Raw genomic sequence first — 18,925 nt, forward strand, 5'->3', positions numbered from 1 at the left:
CAAAACCACCACACACACTGACAGACAACGTTTACAGCAATTACACAGAGAGTGGGACAGATGCTATGGCTGTTAATAGGAGTGGAGTAAGGAGTCAGTCAGAGACTGATGACTCTGCATGCTGAGCACACAGCTGTGGCTTGGAGTGATTGACATAAATATGCCAGTTGGAGACAAAAAACTATGCAAAATAAACTTTTTTGGAAGAAAAACCTATTCAAAACGTAACTGAAAAATGGGACATTTCAAATTAAACAATTGAAAAAGTCATATCACTGACAGAACAGACTTTTAGTCAGACCAAACTGTTTATTAATATATAGAGATATGTTTTATTTAGAATACCTTTGTAAAAAGTCACCATACATTCAAGGTCAATTTTTAGTATCACATTTCTGATATCCCTCCACAGCATGCATAAGATAAACACTTCAACTAATCAGTACTTTCTCTTTGTTTTGGAAATATTTCGTTTTTACAAGGACAATAACGAGTTATTTTTCTCAAAGAAAGACCAAAAACTACATAGCCACTCAGGGTATACAATCTTAATTAACATTGAGAGCTCCAAAGTTTGTTGGTTTTCTTTTAAAAACGGAACTAATACACAGCTGTACTTGGGAATAGTCGACCAAGGTTGATATTGCCCACTCCAACTGTAAACAAAGGCAAAATTTAGATTCAAGGAAAAAAAAAAAAAAAAAAAAAACGTTTTGTTTTTTGGAGTCGGATATCACTTCAGCTGGCCACTGGCAAGGTCAGAAAGGGTTTAAAGATGCTTTTTTGTTGGGGGGTCATCAAGTGATCATAGCCTCTTTCTTCAAGTTATTTGAAAAAATGTGATCATATTGGATACAATATAATTTGCCAGACTGAAGAAAACAATTTATACATATATTTGATGCAAATTTTGCTTCAGTTGCACATTAAGTATGTGTGTAATAGAAAAAAAAAATAAAATAAAGGTAGCGGAGTAAGGCAAACATGACACACACCCTCTGGATGGAAAATCAAGTCTAGCACTGACACAAGGAAGCACAGCGCGACCTACAAAATCTCTCAGAAGAACATAGTAATCTGCTGCACAGCCTTACTGTGAACAAAGCTTTGAGCGCACGTGTGTGAGGGATCGGGAGGAAGGGCGGCTCGGTAATACTGGGCCCACATGTGCTTTAAAAAAGGCCATTTAGCCAGTGGCTTCAGTACAACGACATTTAAGTGTCTTGGCACTTGTACAGTACATGACAATTAGAGCTGCAACTAATGATTTTTTTTTTTCATTTTCAATTAATCTGTTGATGATTTTCTCGATTAATCGATTAGTTGTTTGGTCCATAAAATGTCAGAAAATGATGAAAAACGTTAATCATAATTTCCCACAGCCCAAATGTCTTGCTTCGTGTAAACCAACAGTCCACAACCCAAAAATATGTAGTTTACTGTCAGAGGACTAAAGAAACCAGAAAATATTCATCTTTGAGAATCTAGAATCAGAGAATTTGGACATTTTCTTTCTAAAAATGACTTAATAATTATCAAAATAGCTGGCGATTCATTTAATAGTTGGCAACTAATCGAATATTCGAGTAATTGTTGCAGCTCTAATGAAAATGTCCTTTTAGGTTGACAAAATGACACAACCATGTACATGCATGAAAGACAAGCAGTAGCGAAGGCAGTCTCTTGAGAGATTAGTCCATGATGGTGGACTATGATCAGAGATAGAGAATTCAGAGTCCATATCGCTGCATGCCGAGCAGGTAGGCCCCGCTCTGGCTCTCCCTCTCAGCGCAATCCTCCACCCACCAACCGCTACTGTCCACACCGACACCACCAGCAGCAGCACCCAGGATGGACGGAAGGAGGAAAGGAGGGACCCGGGGAGGAAGAAGAGGACAGAAAGGAGGGATGAAACTGGCCTCTTCCACTGGAGAAGGGGTGTGTGTGGAGGCAGAGGAGGAGTAGTAGGAGGAGAGGTGGAGATAAGTGGACAGGAGGGAGGCTAAGAGGAGGGGAAAAAAGAGGAAGATGGGGAGGAAGAGGCCCCTGTGCTATCCGGAGCTGTCTGTGTCTGTCTTTATGTCTGTTCTCACACAGTCGAAATCAATTTGCCATCAGGACTGTCACTGTGGAACAAAGAGAGAAGGAAGCTTGCCAGGTCGGACACACTCAGAGAGAAATGGAGAAAGACAAAGACAGGCACAAGGAGGCAGGACTGAGTTTGGTAGAAGTGTAGGGTAGGGTCAGGGAATTGACTTCTTCCCACCTACAGCTACAACTCCAAACACGCCTGCCATGATCAGGAAGATTGGACTTCTAATTCCCCCATCAATACTCCCTATCTAGATACATATCATTTTGGGTGTAATATTTCATGTCATTTTTAGTAAATCTTGACCTTTTTTGGGAAATTACATAAATGCCGATGAAAATCTAGAGGTTGCTCTTGATGAGAAAATCGAAGTCATCTCCTTAGCAGGAAGGGTGTAGTGTTAGATTGGCCTGAAAGGGTGAATACACCCAGTAGGACAGTGCTGTCTGAAAATACTGACCCAGATAAACACATTCAGAGCAGACAGAGTATGTAAAACGACTTGGCACTGGTGCCCAAAGCCCCAGGCTCACAAGCAGTGATGATCGAGATGAGATCAGCATGATGTATACTGTCACAACATGTATTCCATCAAACACCGAAACGTGTGCACATAAACTCCATGCCATTTCTCTCTCTCTCTCTTTCCTTCACACACACACACTGACAAAGATATACTCCCTCATTGAGCAGAAACAGACACAGCCTAATCCCAAATGCTAACCCTAACACTGCCGCTAACAACCCTACAGACTCAGCAAGGACTTAATAGGATTATGCGTAAAATATAGTGGCCAAGAACACTTTGAGTAAACTGAGATACTGACACTGCTAGACTGCACTCACTGTTTACAAGAGCTATAACAAAGCAGAGCAAGCGAGAGCAAAGAGGAAAGGACAGAGAAGACACAAGAAACAAGGGGGAAAAAAACAGCCTACAGTATTCACAGGAAACACTTTACAGCTACGATGCTGTGGGGATTTCGCACAATCCGTCTCTTTATCCATAGCTATACTTTTCATAAATATTGGATGAATGTACCTTGTTTTTGGAGGATCTGTAGTAGGGTTGCCTCAATTTGGACAAGACAAAGTAGTCTTGTCCGATTGCCTTGCTCTCTCTAATGTGTTGCAGTACGGCATGTAATTGCTCAAATGAAATGCCACTTAGCTGTTGTGATTCTGATGTTGTCTACTTATTGAGACAGCTCACTCTCCATGTACTTTATTCAGACAGTGGCACCAGTCATACCAGTCATTACTCAGAAGCCAGAGTAAGAGACTTACCTTGTGGCAAAGCGACTGTCATAATCCTCAATGGCAGGCTGAAAAGACCAACAGTGACATTTTTAAATCTCTGTCTGAGCATGTGTAGATCTAAGTTTTAAAGGGGAGGTAATGTTCATCATTTTTCTGCAGTTTTATATAATGATCTGTTGTCTAAAATACACAACTGTGACATTTAAATGAAGGAAAATTGTGAGGAGATAATTTAGGCAATTTATTTCCCAGGGTTCCTCTTGTACCTAGCACCTAACAAGCCATTCTGAAGACATTTAAGCCACTGGCTGGTGATTGGCTGGCAGTGTTGGTCGTCCGCCCTCTTCCCTGGCATTAACAAAGTTAACACTCTAAATAGCTGGTTGATTTTTAATGAGGCACGGTTTTGACAAAACAACTGGGGCCAATTCTGATTCACTTGTTTTTGTGGTGACATTATTGCCCACAGAGAACATTTCTACATCATTTGAAAAACAACCCAAACTGCAACATCCATGCCAAAACAAACCCCACTGTAAGTAGGATCTGTCATAATAAGTTAAGGACACTAGGTGGCAGCAGGATCTGAGTCTCCTTCTCAGCTACTGCAGGATTACTCATATCCCACTGTGCTACCAAGACTGAATCAGTCCAGGGCTATGAATTGACTGAACAGTGTAAAAGGTGTAAAAACTGCACAATCCAGTTGATACAACATCTATTAAATTGTACTTACCTGTGTGCCAAAGCCTGCCATGCTGTAGGGGCGAGGGCGGGTCTGTGCTACGCTCTGGGCCAGGAGCCGGGCGGTCAGGCCGTAGTCAGGCATGGGCAGGGACACGTCGCTCTCTAGTAGGTTCCCTGTGCTGCTACTTTTACCGTGATGCAGACTGGGAAGATAAGAAAACTCAGGTCACAGGCGTAGACAGACTCATGACTTTTCACTAAGACAATATTGTGTCTATTTGAGGACGGCGACATACTTCACTCTGAGCTTGTCGCTGTCGCTTTCGGGCAGCACACGCGTGTAGGAGAATGGGAACCAGCCGCGCCTGAAATGATTAACATCATATTGGCCTCATACCCTGAATGCACTATACCTCCATCGGGAATGGTACATAATTATCCAAAGTCATAATAAGACATGTTCACAGTACTGATGGAGGCACGATAGACAAATCTATAAATGAGGGGGAAAAAATGGCACTTGCATCTTGTTCTTCTCATTCTCCCCATAGTGCCAGCCATCACGGGCTTCAGGCACAAGCAGGGTGATGACATCTCCCTCGGAGAAGCTGAGCAGGGTGCTGTTGTCACCTGCAGCATGGGAGAAGATGGCCTGGACACGGGAGCGCCCGTTCTTCTCCAGTCCTGCTGCCATGGAGCTGGACCGGGGCAGGGTTCGTGTCTCTCCTGAGGGGTTTGCAGAGACAACGGTCACTACCCCTCAATGCACAAAGAGTCAGAGTATCAGAGCTGCAATTGCTGTGATTAATTGGAGTGTGTGGGACTGCATAAAGATAACATTTATGTCTCATTAAGAGCAGGCAGTAGCCAGGGAGGTGTTCTAAATTTAGATTTAATTCCTGCTAGGAGTGGCATTTTTAAACATAAGTGAGCCTTTGAGCCTAACCGTGATATAATTAGTGTAAACAATGAGACAAAGTTGAGACGACTGGTAGACTTTATTTCAGGTCAGTGGCAATATTTGTGTTTTGTAACATTAAGAATACATTTCCTATAAATACAAAGTTGAAAAGGTGATGTTGCTTCCTCTCCCCTGCTGCCCCAGCGGCATTCCTCTTTCTGTTTTCTGTTGTAAAGAAATTCCCTTTCCCAGTAGCACACAATGTTATTCAGTATACAGACTGCCAGACTTCTCAGAAATGGTCTCACTAGTTTATGGTAATTATGTCCATGTCTTACAATTAACATAGTAATGATTTCTAGATGTTAAAATACTACATGCAGCACCTTTAAATGACTGGATAGAGAATGGAGTGGAACAAAAAACAGAACACCAATGCTTAAACATTCTGCTTGTGATTTTTTTTTTCTTTCTTATTTGCCTTGAGCACAAGAATCTGAAATTGAACAAGCAGGAAACACAGCAATGCAGCAATGCACAAAAAAAAAAAAAAGAGAGAGAAATGCTAATCAATAGTGCTATAAGTAACAAGCACCTCAGAGCAAGATATGGACACAAAGTAGGTTTGGTAAGGGAACTTCTGAACTACAACAACTCTAAAGCTTGGTATTCTTCCTGAGGCAGCATTTAAAATGTTAAAATAATGGCAGAGTTCAGATGACTTACCCACGGGGTTCTTATTCTTGGCGGGAGCAGGCCTGCGGACCGGCAGAGTGTTGGAGTAGACCTCGCTGACCTGTCTTTGGGGCTGAGCCTGGGTCTGGACCTGGCCCTGGGTCTGAGGGGATGAGGGCCTGACCTGGGACACAGACATGTTCCCTCCCTCAGTCCAGTAGTCCTCCCCATGGACCCCTGTCGTTCCATTGACCATCGACATGCCATCAGGGCCCATCAGCCTCTGCAAGACACAAGAGCATGTAAGAACATTCCTATCGCATGTATTATTATCAGTGACTTCATTATGTATGAACACAAAAGAAAACCGAAATGTCGATATATTTCGGATAACGATCATTAACATCTGATGAATACAAACATACAGCAGTTCTCTGAATACAAAAAAAGATTTATGACATGGGAGCTGACACTGGAGAAATGAAAGTTCATCTTTCAGCCTCGTCTATCAGCTGCTGCCAAGCGTTAAGTGTAGCCTCTGAGCAGCTCATTAATTTAAGTGCCATCTTTAGAGTGAAGCAAAAGGAATGTTTGTTTGATTTGCTTCCCTACAGGGGGCCAAAGGTACAAAAACTGACGGCACAATAGGTTCATTAGCTCCTTCATAGGTAGCACTACTGAGGTAAATGTAGTAAAGTAATCCCAGCTCTTTCCAGTGAGAGAATGGGAGGAGTTTCAACACCGTTATGTTTAAATTGATGTGATAAAAAAAAAAAAAAAAAAAAAAAAGAATAAACAATAAGGACCTTTTTGTAAGGAGTATGTAATATAACCCAGGTGCTAGAAATTGGCCTGACTGACAACAGTAGTTCATATTAGCTTCCAATAATCCATTATTCAGTAGCTGGGATAAACACCAGCCATAAAAGCCTCTATTATCATTGTTACAGTACAGTATCATCTTTACATTGTATTATATATTATACCTGACATTTTGCTTCTCTTCAAATTATATTGGATCCTAGTATGACCTATTGCTATGCCCTCATTACCTATTTTGAGATATGTATTGTCCATCGGGGTGATTGCTACTACCTGGGGTTTACTGCATATTCCTTACAACAGGTCTTCATCATCTGTTCCTATTCATCCAGTGAAGGTCAGTTGACTAAAATGTCAGGATGGAGCCTCATAGGTTTTGATAAGAGTTGTTTTTTTTGTAGTTGTGTAGTTTTGTGCGTCCCTTTCATCCCCAATATTTTTCTGTATTTTGGTTGCACCTCTCATCAAGCATTACTGGAGCACAGATTTCATCTTCTCTCTTTACCCTGACTCCCTTTACCCCAACACTCACCGCCTGGTGTCCCAGGCCACTGCCCATGAAGACAGCCAGCTCTGGGGGCACAGGGAGAGGCTGAGCCCCCGGGATGGGGTCCGAGATGACCAGGTTGGATTTGGAGGTGTGCAGAGGGCTGGTGCCCCCGAGGGTGGCTCCTACAGAGCCCATCTGCTGGGCCAGCAGCATGGCCCTCTCTGGCAGCTTATTGGGGTCAGAACAGGCCTGCTGCCACATTGGGATCTTTTGGGTCAGCAGGTCCTTACCCTGGGAGGAAGGAAGGAGAGGAAGGATGAGGCACACACACACACACACGCATGCAAAAAGAGAAGTCGGAAAGCCTTCAGTCAATGCCAGACAGCTCAAGGCACACTCATATATCCCTCATTTTAACTTCTCTTCTCAGGTTCAAGTTGTTTAGTCATACTGATTGCAAATGTTGCAAAAGTGCGATATAAATGAAACTATTATTACTGTTGTTATTATTATTTATTGTGTCTCATAGCAACAGCAAATTGTGTCTTTTCCCATAAAATGTACTGGCATCATAAATAGGAATTTGAAATCAAATGCAGTCATCTACAGCATTTTTCTAAAGGTAGTGTATCTCAAATATTGATACAGGTGCAAGATAACAAGAAAAAAAAATCATTCTATCTTTTATCAAATACAATCTTTTATGCCACATCTTTTCAGTAAAGCTCAGCTATTTCCTTGAAACCTTGTCTCTAGCACATCCTCCATTTCCTCTGTGTTCCCTGAGCTCCATTCAGCCATTCAGTCAACAGAAGTTTCCTTTATTGTGTTCCCTTGACCCTGCACCTTGTACAACCATGGCGATGTGCTGAGTGGGCGAGGCAGAAGGACAGACTAAAGCACAAACCGCCCACTGCAGCGCCACACAGCCTCTGGACACAGTTGTTCCCTGCTAAAACCATGGCAATTGAACTTAATGGAGAGAATTACAAGCATGCATGCCTGTGTGCATGTACGCACATACACACACACACACACACACACACACACACACACAGTATCTAGGAGAGGGCTCTTCAGTTTTCTCCAGGTGAACCCTTCCTACGCACACTCGTGACATGATTAATGACTGGACTCCATGTTGAAACAGGCAGTAGCAGTACAGTACAATACACACACACACACACACACACACACATACACACACACGCACAGTCCTCCACCAGCCACATCTTCAGTTTAGCAGTGCACATCCATCAGTAATCCCAGAGGACTTATGTACTCTATTTCCCAAGAATGCATAAAATAATCAGATACATAGATGTGACACACACATGCATACCAAGCATGTCCACCAAAAAAATGCAACCCCACTAAATAATGAACAGCTACCACCTCTGTTCAAGGACTGAAAACAAATTAGCATCCCAGTTTATATAAAGAACAATTTCAGTGGTGTTTTGAACAGTTCATCAATATTTTTTTTTTTTTTTTTTTTTTTTACATGATCAGTTGACCAATTCCCATTGCATGCCTTTGATGATATGCTGTAAAAGACGGACAATGTGTTTTTGTCCTGTCAAATGTCAGCAGCATTATGGGAATTAGACAGAGGTGTTGTCACATTGTCTATTGACTAGTGTTATAAACAATACATAAGGAACATCTCTGTATCAATACAATATTAGGGTTGATTTTTTTTTTTTTTTTTTTTTTTACTGTGAGTACTTTGTTTTAGCCTGTTTCTAGAAAACGAGCAGGCCATTCCTCTACTCAAAGAGTGTTAAGACATGAGGATGTGCAATGATGGATTAGAACTTCAGATATGCCTGTCAGCAGGGCATTGTCTAGGATTTTGATGAATTTTTAAAATGAACAGGCCCCTGTGAGCAGTCAAAGTTAATATGACTTTGAATTATAAATCTCTCAGTATGCTCCATGCACTGAACAACAGTATAGGTGACTTCGAAATGAGACAGAGATAAAATATGTGCAAAAAAGCTCACTGTGCTACTTTCCTTGAACCCTGAACATACCATATGTCCCCTTTGAGCAACTGTGCTGAAGCTACCCAAAAATAAATTTTAAAAATAAATAAAACTTAGACTTTAGAACTTTTTCTAATGCCCCATTTTTAACATACATAAACATGCTCTCACTATGATGATACATCCTTAAACAAGACTGATTCAAAGTTAGCTCCATTACTGAGGTACTTCTGTGAGCAAGTACTTCATAGCGAAATAAATTCTTAAAGAAAACACCAGTGGTTAACAGTAACAAGTATATTTACTTGAGTACTATACCTAAATACATTTTTTGGCTCTCTGTACTTTACTAGAGTTTTTTTTTCCAGTTTGTTAGCAAAAGTGCAAACAACTAACCTGGTGGTGGTAAGTACATTTGTGTAGCAGAGTTGCTCTACAGTCAAGTCAGTGCATTCATTAAGTGGTTTCAGAGAGTTACAAGGTTCTGTAAATCCATTGTGAACCTTTGAACACTTAAGTATTTTTTAAAAAGCAAGTACTCCAGTATTTTAACTTAAGTAAAAATGACTGAGCAACTTTCACTTGTAATGTAGTAACATTTGACCAGGAGTACCTATACACTGACTCAAGTAATGGGGTTGGAGTTACTTTGTCTGCCACTGGAAAACGCTAATAGTGCTCATAAAGTTGTATTTGTTGTGTTCACTGCAGAGGCAGAGCCTGACTAAGGTTCTCTGACTAATCTCAGCAGCCCACATCTAATATCTCACCTCTCCTCTTTTTGTTTTGAAAGAGTATGGCTCGTTGTTTCGCACATAACCTTGGGAGTGAGGTCAGTCTTAGGCTTACCTTGCCATGGTAGGCGCTGCTGTTCTTGGCCACGGCACACTGGCGGTCCACCAAGAAGCAGTACCTGCGACGCTCCTCAGACAATGCTGTTTTGTATCCCTCGGCGATGAAGGTGTCCAGTTCACTCTGCTTACTGCTTATGGTCTCCACGAACTGCAGGGAAAACACAGGGAAGTCATCCACAGTTAGGCCAACTTCCAGCAAACATCAGCTTACAGCTTAGACAAAAGAATCATACGTCATCGGTAAATGAAACCAAAAATATTTGTGTGTGTGTGTGTGTGTGTGTGTGTGTGTGTGTGTGTGCGCGCGTGTATGTGTGTGTAGTGGTGGTGGGTGGGTGGGAGGGTGCAAGTGTGCGTAAAAGAGTGCGTAGGTACATGCACATTCCCAGCCCACGGTTTTTGCATTGCATAATATCACGTGCTGATGTATAGTTACATGCCTAATTCTAATATTGCTGTTAATACCCTTGATGTCACCGCTGCTACAAAAGGGGCCAAGCAGCAACAATAGCTAGCGGCTCAGCTCTTTTTCAGTAACAACCTGGTTCATGTTCATACAGTTACACACATTCACACCTGGGAGCTGCCCAGTACAACCACAGCCGGCTGCTGATCACTGCTCAGCTCACTGGAGCAGTTTGGGGCTAAGTGCTGAGGAAGATGAGAACTACACTCAGTGAATTTCCCTACACGGACTTTCCTAGCCACGTACCACCTAGTGAAGGTAATTATGACTGTGGACCCTGCAGTGTGGAGGGCAAACTGCTCACTAAAGTCCTACTTAACTAATTAATTGTACTTCCTAATGTGAATATGAGGATTAAGACATGGGGAGTCATCCTGCTTGTTGAAAACTTGTGGGCATGTAAAGCCCTTTGAGACTGTAAACAGTGACATTGGGCTTTAAATAAACTTGAACTTGAAAAGTGATTTTTAAAAAAGTGGGGGTGGAGTGCAGGTTTAGTATGTTAATATGAGCTCTCAGGAACTGGGAAACCTACGTACTTCACAGAAAGAGACACACATACACTAAAACACACAAAACAGCCAGAAACGGCGGTGAAAAGAGTGCAGCTCTACTGGTCTCTCTTGTGATCAAACTGACCTAGAACGGAGGTGTTATTTTTACTTGAACTGATTATTATATTGACTAATACTTTGGATTGAGTTTATTTCATGCCTGGCCTGTCGTGGGTAATCACCAAATAGTTTCTGCTCTGAATGCTAATGTGAATAAATATGTTAAAGATGGGATGCTGCCAAATGACTCTGTGAGACCCTGCTATATTTGGAGGTGGTGAAGATGAACATTTGATTAAGTTGTTGGATGGTTCAGTCATTTTTTTCTTTCATTTCAGTCTCTTGCAGCATCTTTTCACGGCCACTATTATCGGAGAAAGAGATTAAGGGACATAAATTTGCAAACTTGGAAGTTCCACCCTGAAGCCAACGGTAAATTCTTGACAAAGCCTGTGCAACCAGACTTAACAGATGCATGTTGTTTAGTGACCACCAGAGTGCACTATTTCCCCACTGCCGGCAGCTACAAGGTTTCGTCATTGGAATTCCAGCTGGGAAACAATCTTTTAAGTGGCTAAATGATGCTGAGCACAAACATTTTGAGGAAGAGTCTTGTGTATTAGTGCGCTGAACACTGGAAGAATTGCACCGACATCATTACACAAATCCTCTGAGCGAAGTTGTCAAAGTAAGTGTGAGGAAGATGAAAGGATGAACGGATTTTTCTCCAGGGAGAAGCATGACCTTGTTCTGCTCATTCTGTACGAGTTAAGCACAAATTAAGCACTTTCAAACTGCCTGAATTAGTCTCTCAGTTCTTTCCAGGCACGGCGTTCGGTTATAGGCTTGAGCCTTCCTTCAGCACGGTGAGTGGTGGAGGGAGGAACATTTCAATGAGCAAAGCAATCCTAGACGCGACACTGGAGCTGTCACGTTGGTGTTTCTTTACTTTTCCCTGTCTTTCTCAGTCCCTCAGTCCTATGAAAAAGTGAGAGATAGAGATTTTGTTTTGGTATGAGTCATACTCCATACTGCAGAGAGAGAGAAGAGAAAGTGGGGAGAATGAGGAGAGAGAGAAAATGGGCCATGGTGAGCAAACACTCAGAAGATCCATATGCACACACACACACACACAGTCACACACACACCACTGGACATTCCAGCCAATATAACTATGAATGGGTCCTTGATCATATCAAGGAAGTCTAAAAACATCCAATTAAGAAATCACCACCAATCTGGCTTCTCTCTGTCTCTCTCTCTCTATTTCTCTCTGTCTCTCTTTCTCTCAGCTGAGCTAACAGGAGCTGCTAGACCAGTCTGTCCTCTGCTCTCATTAGATCCACAGGACCCACTTCTCACGACACCGAAAGAGAACCTTGTTTTGTCAGGTTTCATGAATAAATAACACATTTACACAGTTTTCTCTGTTGAACTCTATCCTCCGAGCGACAGCACACAACCGAGGGAGATAAGTGCTGGAATATTAGGCAGCTATCGTGCTGACTCTACAGCAAACATGAACTCCAACTGATCAGCATTACTGCCTCTATGTTCTGTGCTCTTCCCCGCTCTTGCTGATGTATTTGGGACAACATCCCACTACACCAGTGGTGTAATATAATCTAGAATACCATTGGTTATATTCTTTATTGCAGTGTACTCTAATGGAGCTTGCAGTAATTAAAAGCACTAGAAAGGGAAAGGGGGAAGGGGGGGCAGGGATTCACACTGTTTGGAAGGCAAAGCAGAGGATTCCCAGTAACAAGGCTGTTTATATTGCTTTTCATTTCTATGGGAGTTCAATAGCATTTCCCTGCTTAATCTGCTCTTCTGTTCCCTCCTCATCAGCATTTTTTGAATTCAGAAATACATTCAGTAACATTCATGGCAAAGCATTAGAGCACCTATACCGACATGCTGCAATCTGCTGTAGGGTACGACACCAATTGCAAACTGAATTCTGCATGTGTGTGTATGCATGTGTGTTTGAACACACATATCAGCTAGAAGTCAACAGGTATGTCCACATTTGTATGTACGGGATCCTCATTTTCAGAGCAGACGTCACTTTCCTGAAATTTGATACAGTTGCTCCAACCGGAATAAAACTCACAGTCTGAAACCCGAATCAGATCTTTGATGGCGGCTCCCTGTTCTCTCTCTCTCTCTCTTTCTCTCTCTCTCAGTCTGGACTGTCATTGTCTGCCAGGGAGTTTATCAAGATGAAACCCCTTTTTACGGCACCTTGGTCCACTCCACTGAACTACATAATGAGCTAATTAGCATTTTGGCTGGGGCTTTACCCATTGATGAGATCACACGCTGAGGGTGTCTGTCTGAAGGCAGGGGAGGACAGGTAGGGGAGACAGAGACAGAGAGGGAAAGGAAGAGGTGGGAGAGACAACAGGGCAAACACAGTGCAAGGGAGAGGGAGAGGTGGTGAGGAAGAGGCAGACAGAGTGAGAGAGAAGGTGATGAAATGAAGGGAATGCAGCCGCCATCTGTGTTGGCTGCCAGACTGCACTCAGACACCCTTTTTACTTTTTAATGGAAAGAGAGAAGATAAAAAAGAAAACCTGCTGTAGTACCTCTACCAACATAAGACAGATGTGGTGGTGGAGGAGGAGAGATAATGTTGTGCTTGTCAAGAAGAAAAATCGTGGCAGCTTCAACATGTATTCTCTCAACTACGTCTTACTATACCTGTACAGTAGACACACATTAAAAGACAAATATGGGTACAGATGTCCTTATTTTCTACATTTGTACCCTGTCACTATCTGAGCTTCTCGGATTAGTACAAACTAAGCCTATCTACAAGGTTGATGTTTCTCAATACGAAGGGTAGGCCTCTCTGCCTCTCTGTGTTTGTCCTCCCCAGGGGTCTCCAGCACCAATGAGCTGACTTTTTTCTCACACGCCCACGGCCATGATATGATCAGCGAAAGTGAGCGGGCTGAAAATGAGAAAGGGAGATTGGTTTTTCTTTTTCCCTGCTTGCATACATTACGTTATGAGTCCAGGACCTGATGAGCTGGTTGCTCTGTGCAGATGGGCCCAATTGATCAGTGATTCAGACTCTGAGTACAGTGCAGGGTAACTCTAGTTTAATGTTGCCAAAAACTTCACATTATTTAATGTTTTGATGCTTTTTTGGGACATCGACTCCTGCTACTTTGAAATGAAGGTTTCCTGCAGCCCTACTTCTTATATCTAGCCTTAACAAAGCTTCCTATTCCCTTGGAAGTCCCATTTCATCGGCTGGAGAGGATTTTCCGTTTCCGCTTCTGCCCACCCTGCAGAATATGTTTCCCCAGCGTGAAGAGTGAAGGCAAAAAACAAGTGGTCAGCAAAATATAGAGCTCTCGGCAACATTCAATTAAGCTGTTGAAGAGACTTGTACAAATCAGTGGGACCATTTACACGGTGAGCTTTCCTGCTCAAATTCAGGTGGACAACTCTCGAGACCAATGAGAGGATGATGGGTGGGTCTCATTAGCCCTTCTTCTTCTAGAGAAGAAAGCCTAGGATCAAGGTTATTATATTCCTCATGAAATCTATGATTAATGTCACACCTGAGTAGGATCTTTACTGGCTCAGAGCATTGTCTAATCCAATAAAGTTCTAGCTGTAAGCTGACATAGTGGGTGGGTTCTCTTCATCACCTGTGCATTTTTTTTTCTTCAAAGCAACTGCTTCAAGATGCTTTGGGGTACAAGTGTGCACAAGTGTTTTACTTATTTTTCAATGTCAAGCACATTAAATCTGATACCAGTCTGATTATCCATCACATGAAACAGGCTTCAGGCAGCGAGGTACATGCAACAACATGCCACTGTCATTTCTTCTCATCTTCTCTTGAGGAAAGAGATCTACTTTGCCAAGTTCACTCAAACACCCCATAACCCTGCTCTACGGAAAACTGAGACTGCGTCACACAACAAACTTTGAAGTGGGAAGATGACACTTCGCTCCTCATGGCACGCTTGACCCGGTGGAACAAACACAATATGACACAGGAGTCAGATCAATCTAACACTGCCACACCATCCCAGACAGTAAGGCACACAGGAATGTGTGTGTATGTGTGTGTGTGATTCAGAGCCCTGGGACAGAGAAGGTACATTTTTCTAAAGCCTGTGGCAGTAGAGTAAGGGCCAGGATTTCATGGTCAGTGAACTCAACAAAACCCGAGTCCCTGAGTGGCACTAGGAACATGTTCTTGGTCCAGCTATCGATCTTCTACAATGATCCTGTCGCGGCTGGCCATACCTCACAGCAAGATCAGCACCGGCTCAGTAATTACTCTACAAGGCTTGACCTGTAAGCTTAAGTGATATTTTTGCTTGCAGTCTCTCATCCATCCCAGACCAGGAGCAGCGGTCACAGCCAGGCCAGGGACGAAGCCAAGCGCTGTTTCCTGCACCGATATTCTCTACTCTATCATTGACAGTAGCTTAGAGTCCAATATGACACATGGATTCCTTCTGAACAGCTCAACAGTGAAGACTGGGCATCCAAACACCAGGAGGTTAACACTGAGATGGTGTGACTGTTTGCAGGCGTGTGTGTGTGTGTGTGTGTTGTATGTGTGGACGTAATAAAGCTTGGCTAAAATGTACAGCTCATACCCAAGCCTCCACTATTTGCCTTCCCACTCAGGGCACATCGTCGCCACTGTGTCCGCCCCCATTCTTGCTGTTTTGTGCGTTCAATCTACTTTATGAAGAATAAGCTCATTATTCCGCAACAAGACTCATAACTCTTCAATCCAATAGTAACCCACATGCATAAATTAATCTCTTAAAACTGAGTGCAGCAGTGCCTCTCACAGGCTTAAATCTTCCCAATGCTGTTTTGGAGATGTTTTGGTTTTGATTCAGACTGCATGTCATTTCGTTGTTCTGCGTCACACTTCATCAACATGTTTTGTATGAGGCAAGGCATATATGCTCAAACAAGGCCTTTAAAGAGGCATTCCAAACTTGCAATGTTTTTGATTGTTTTAACATCCTGACAAAGTGTGCCACAGCTCTGGGACTACTGCGACCCCCTGAGAGATGCACTGTCAATTTCAGAGAAATACAGCAGACTGAACTGACTGGAGATTTCCCGCTGATTAATTATTCAAGTTTCATACAACCTGTTTCATAAAGAACTGAATTTCACTCTGAATCGACCAGTCTATTCCATTTTTGGTGGACATGTGAGGCATTTTTATTACGATTGTTGTAGTAATCTGATTATTAATGGAATATTAGGCTCTGTGCCGAGATCAAAGTAGTGGCCCACCTGCATCTCTTTCTCTCCGTACTTGGAGGGGTTCTTGCTGCCCTGGCTCTTCCTGCGTAGTTTCTTCAGCTCTGCCTGGCACTTTTCCAGACTCTCCCCTTTGCTCTTGTGTTCCATCTGGTATTTCTTCAGTGCAGCCTGTGGGTGGCAAAAGAGAGCGCACAAACAAAAAAAAAAAAAAAAAAAAAAAAAGAAAAAAAAATTAGACCTCTCATTGAGACAGGTAGTAAAGGAAATAACCCCAAGAGGAAGAGGCTGAACAAAAAGCTGTGATACTTCGAACACATCACGCACTATCCAAACAATTGTTAATATCCATTTTTTTGAAAGGGAGGAGGGAAAAAAAAGAAGGTTTCAGGCTCCACTGACTCAGTTACTATGGTAACAGTGTTTGGTTTGACAATGCTAATGCTGTCTCTGTGTGAGGCTGAATTGGTGCATGAGGGTTAACATCCACATTTGCAGACTGTGGAGCTTTCTCAGTTTTTCACTACTGTGTGATTTATATTTACACAGATTGATCTTTAGCTAGAAGTGAGCAGGGCTTGCTCACTGTTGTCACTGGAGAAATTACGTACTGGCACATGCTGAGTTTTGGTGTAAGGGTAGGGGACGGCTGGTGTTGGTGGGTTTGAGCTGTACAATGTTAAAATCACTGAAAATTTCACCTTCATCTACCTAACAGCTAGGGCTGGGCAAAATATCAACATAATACTGATTGCATCACAGGAGACGAAATGTCATCTAGGATTATATCGTAATATCATCATATGGCATAAGTATTACCTTTTCCCATTTTTAAATCCTGCATTACAGAAAAAAGATGCAATTTTTAAACTTATTTGACTGTTCTAGCTGCTCCATTACTGGCCTCTAGCTGTCTGGTCATCATGTCCATATTACTAATGGTTGTTTATCAAAAATCTCTTGTGCGTAAATATCTTATGAACGCACAAACAGTCATTCCTACCATAAAGTCACAATATCAATACCTAAATGCTGGGTCAAAGATATTGGCATACGTCTTTTTGTCTTTATCGTCCAGCCTTGCGATCATCTTCATCTACTGCCGATTAATTCAGAAAATCAGGAACTTTGCTGAATGTTTTTCCACACAAAAATGGGTGAAAATGTCACTGCACTGGTGCTGCCCTTGTAACCCAATAACAGTAAATGACTCATCCTTTCATTTCCTCCTAATGTTGGAGTTAAATCAGTGGGAACAATATGGGCCGCTGTGTATCCGCAATTTAATTCCCAGAGACCAAGGATCCCCAGTGGAAAACCCCCAGTGCACAGATTACAGTAATGATGAGGGAAGACACAATGAACTCTTGTGAAAAGTTTGGCTTTAGCTTACAGGGTCATATTAGGCAAACAACCAGATAACATCTTTGGCCTCCATCTGTTTGAGCTGCTATGTTCCTCTTAATTAGCACACCAAAGCCATGTTGACTTGTTTTTTTTTGTTTTTTTTTTTTCAAATTCCCATATCCACAGCTCTCAATCACAGACTACTGTTGAAGATATATCATTGGTGTGACTACAAACCTTGGATATTAGAGGAACTTGGGACACTCAGAATGTAACCATCGTCTCTAAATGTTGATGTGCTATTTGAGAAATCGCCCTCTTCATTAGTAATCTAGGTGCAATTTGGCCATTTCAGCCACCCTGCATTTCAGAAGTGTGCCCAAGTTCTGACATCTGTGAATGATTGAGGAGTGCTGGGAGACCCCAGCAAGCCATCAATTCTCAGACAGACTGGAGAGATGACAGAGAGAGAAAAAGAGAGAAAGAGAGCAGAGACAGACACGTTTCTGTTGTGGAAAACAGCAGGCGTTCCTTTGTGTCTTTTTGAAGTGAATCACAAAGCCCATGATTAATTCACAAACAGCCAAGAAAAATTATTGCAATTATCATTGCTGCAATAGTGCAGAAAAAATCATTAAAAGTAATGGATGTTAATACCTCAGGGATACAACTGGATGGAAATGGCTGAAACGGCTGACAAGCATTTGAAAACAATGACGTGGGCAACAGGCTTGTCACAACAAAATATGCAGAAAATTTTGGAAAGATCAAACCTTCCTGATCTTTCATCATTTTAGACAGTAAATATAAATTTGGCAGGCATGGGCTTTTTACAATTCTGATTTCATAACAATTCCCAGAACACTGTCTTTATCAAACAAGGTAAAACAAATAGTATAAGCCTATTATTTATGAAAAAGATGGTAAAACTAATGGACAAAGAGAATATTTACACTATCAAAAACTACTTGGCTCTGTTTGTTTTCATTTGAAGCACGTATAGTGTCAGCTGATTTCCCTTATCATTCCCTTCTCTCTGGTTGAATTTGTAAATTATTAGTAAAACAAGATGGTTTGGTGTGAGCTGGAATGAAAACCTGCTCACTCTTGGGACTCCATAGCACATAGTTGGACACCACTGCTGTAGGGGATGAAAAAGAGGATACTGTGTGACCCTCGTGGTATGTGTCCACAGGATCAGTCATTTCCACACTTCGTATTTATTGTCTATATAAGCAGCCATGCAGCGCATTCTGGTAGCGTTGCATTGTGTTTTGCGATATGGAGCATCACATTGGCATCTCTTCATTTGCATAAAGTTGTGGTCTAAGCTACTTTACGCAAATTACGAGCATCCAGGGCAACCCGTCAGCTCTGGACAATCCCAATAAACTTTTAAACTAACCACTGTAAATCTCAAATGAAGACAGATTCAGCAACTGCAGCACATTTCACTGAACTATTTTTGTTTTATAAAAGTTTCTAAAAAATGTTGGTCTTGTTTGAGGACCGAACACTAGTGAAGCG

At 42.1% G+C, this 18,925-nt stretch overlaps 1 protein-coding gene across 5 annotated transcripts in view; it reads right to left on the minus strand.

The window, feature by feature from the left end:
- Positions 1-18,925, minus strand: part of baiap2a (BAR/IMD domain containing adaptor protein 2a) — a 59,165-nt gene that overhangs the window by 2,787 nt on the left and 37,453 nt on the right. For 3 of the 5 annotated variants that reach the window (XM_030057249.1, XM_030057252.1, XM_030057250.1), the window contains exons 6-13: positions 16,085-16,222; positions 9,765-9,917; positions 6,970-7,218; positions 5,667-5,898; positions 4,564-4,765; positions 4,336-4,404; positions 4,089-4,242; positions 3,380-3,417 (exon numbers count right to left, since the gene is read on the minus strand). In XM_030057249.1, coding sequence (XP_029913109.1) covers positions 3,380-3,417; positions 4,089-4,242; positions 4,336-4,404; positions 4,564-4,765; positions 5,667-5,898; positions 6,970-7,218; positions 9,765-9,917; positions 16,085-16,222 — 1,235 coding nt within the window. Of the gene's footprint in view, positions 1-1,173; positions 1,816-1,844; positions 2,127-3,379; positions 3,418-4,088; positions 4,243-4,335; positions 4,405-4,563; positions 4,766-5,666; positions 5,899-6,969; positions 7,219-9,764; positions 9,918-16,084; positions 16,223-18,925 lie in introns of those variants that run through there. The other 2 variants (XM_030057248.1, XM_030057251.1) reach the window with 2 other exon arrangements.

This window comes from Myripristis murdjan, chromosome 8 (assembly GCF_902150065.1).
Source record: "Myripristis murdjan chromosome 8, fMyrMur1.1, whole genome shotgun sequence".
Lineage (NCBI taxonomy): Eukaryota > Metazoa > Chordata > Actinopteri > Holocentriformes > Holocentridae > Myripristis > Myripristis murdjan.